Genomic DNA, 2154 nt, shown 5'->3' on the forward strand with positions numbered 1-2154 from the left:
CGCTTACAAAGATTTCACTAAAGCTCTGGGACAAAAACAACAATACATTGTAAATCATAGAGACAAAAATAGAAATACATTACAAACTATAGGGACAAAAATAGAAATTTCTAAAATACAGGGACAATAATCGGAATTTTAATAAACCACAAGGACTGAAAACGTAATTTAGTCAATATTTTGATCTCTCCTTTTTACTTTGCAGTTTCCGTTAGCACCCGTGTTCCCGCTCCCACTTTTCCCCATCGGCCATCTCGCCTCCTATAGTCCAACTCAATACCGAACGCTCTCCGGGCTCACGACAGCGACGCCCTCCGACGGGCCGACTCACGGCGGCAACGACCTCCGACAGTCCTGCTCACGACGGAGAAGCTCCTGTTGCAGTTTTCATGTGTCTTCCGTCGAGTTAGGGCACACTTCTCGAATCCACAATCAACAACTCAAATTGCCTATTTTCTATTTCCATTTAGGTAAACATAAAACATCTCATCCTTAATGATCTATGTGCGTTACTAATCAAGAGCTACGTGGATAAATTGATTCTGATTCAGTGATTTATGTGGATTATAGCCTATTCTGATTTTGTTCTTAGACCAGTAGATTACTGGTAGGAATTTGGAATAAATTATTGATGGAACTACTCTACAGTTTAATTGCAAAAGTAGAAACAATATTACTTTATGATACGTATCGATTGAAAGGATTTTGAGGAGAATTCAGGTTATATTACATTACTCTCTTTCGATAATATCACTTGTAAGCTAATCATTAGACTATGGTAACATCTGTCATCAAATTCATTATAGTATTGATATATACAATTTCGTTTGTGTAATCTCAAACTGTCGCTTATGTTTGCTTGATTTTCTCGGTTTTCTTAGTCGTGGTTGTGAATCTGTGATTCACTTCAAGAATCTGTTGACATTAACGAACAAATTCTTAACAAAGAGGAAAACAGTTGCAGGTTCATCATTTACTTCGGAGAAGGCTAATTATGATGGATCTAAACAATGCCATACAAAAATAATATAATAGTGTTGTGTATTTGCACCATACTTATATTTATGTATTTACATTAGGTTCATCATCACCTAATATCATTGCCTCTACAGTGACGCGAAGCAGAGTTTCATCCTGTATCTAAACTCCAGCGGCGTTATGGTTTTTCTTTGAACCGAATTCTAAATTTGGAACTTTTTTGCACTCGAACCTGCGCCTTCTTCTCCAAGAGGCGTGTAGCATTGCAAAAAAAACGATGCTAGGTCTTTCGTATGGAGAGCTTTTCCTTATCCTCGGAGCCACGGCGGCTCTCATCGGTACAAAAAATATCTCTATTTTCTTTTCCAGTGATGTTATAATAGTTTCATCACTTCATGAAATAAAAATGCACATTTTCAAGCTAATTAGTCATGAGAAGTGCATTTTGACTTGAACATCCATGACTTTTTATCGTCCTAGGTTTTCATACATGTTCGATTTTCATATTGCAAGTACGAGTTACTTGTTGATCTTCATTTGGTATCAGTTTGATTTTTGTTTCTGTATTTCAAAATCATTGATCCTCACTAGGCCCCAAAGATCTCCCTCGCATAGCACGAGTCGCCGGGAGGCTCGCTGGCCGGTCAATTGGATACGTTCAAATGGCCCGTGGACAGTTCGACAATGTCATGCAGCAGACTCAGGCTAAACAGGTCTCCCTACAACTGTAAACTCCCTCATTCCTTTAAAGGAATCAATGGAGTATCTGTTAACTTTAAAACTGTCGTGCCTTTTGACATCTTTGTAAAAACATTGCATATTGAAAGTGTTGGTGATAGATTGGTAAAAAAGTTCATATCAGTTTGTTAATTGCCAAGGTACTAGATTTATCATAAAATTCTGATTATACATAAACAGCCGCTCTACTTTTTGGGTGGAGGTCTACATCTCACCCCCCGACCTCACCTTTGGGTGGGTTTGTTTGATTTGGCTTGGTTTACATACATATATATATATACATACATACATATATATATGTATACATACATACATATATACATACATACATACATATATATATATACATACATATCTATCTATATAGGGGTGGGTTCAAATAAAAACCACTCAATTTGTAAAAACCGTGAAAACCTCATTCAACCAATCATAATTTTT

General features: G+C 36.9%; 1 protein-coding gene across 2 annotated transcripts in view; it reads left to right on the forward strand.

Annotated features, from left to right (window-relative positions):
• Positions 1-268: 268 nt before the first annotated feature.
• Positions 269-2154, forward strand: part of LOC112507657 (sec-independent protein translocase protein TatB) — a 5459-nt gene continuing 3573 nt past the window's right edge. The window contains exons 1-3 of one of the 2 annotated variants that reach the window (XM_025112315.1): positions 269-470; positions 1080-1316; positions 1570-1691. In XM_025112315.1, coding sequence (XP_024968083.1) covers positions 1256-1316; positions 1570-1691 — 183 coding nt within the window. In that variant the 5' untranslated portion in view covers positions 269-470; positions 1080-1255. Of the gene's footprint in view, positions 471-1079; positions 1317-1525; positions 1692-2154 lie in introns of those variants that run through there. The other variant, XM_025112317.1, reaches the window with a different exon arrangement.

Source organism: Cynara cardunculus (genome assembly GCF_001531365.2).
Source record: "Cynara cardunculus var. scolymus isolate 2C chromosome LG 2, CcrdV1, whole genome shotgun sequence".
In the NCBI taxonomy this organism is placed as follows: Eukaryota; Viridiplantae; Streptophyta; class Magnoliopsida; order Asterales; family Asteraceae; genus Cynara; species Cynara cardunculus.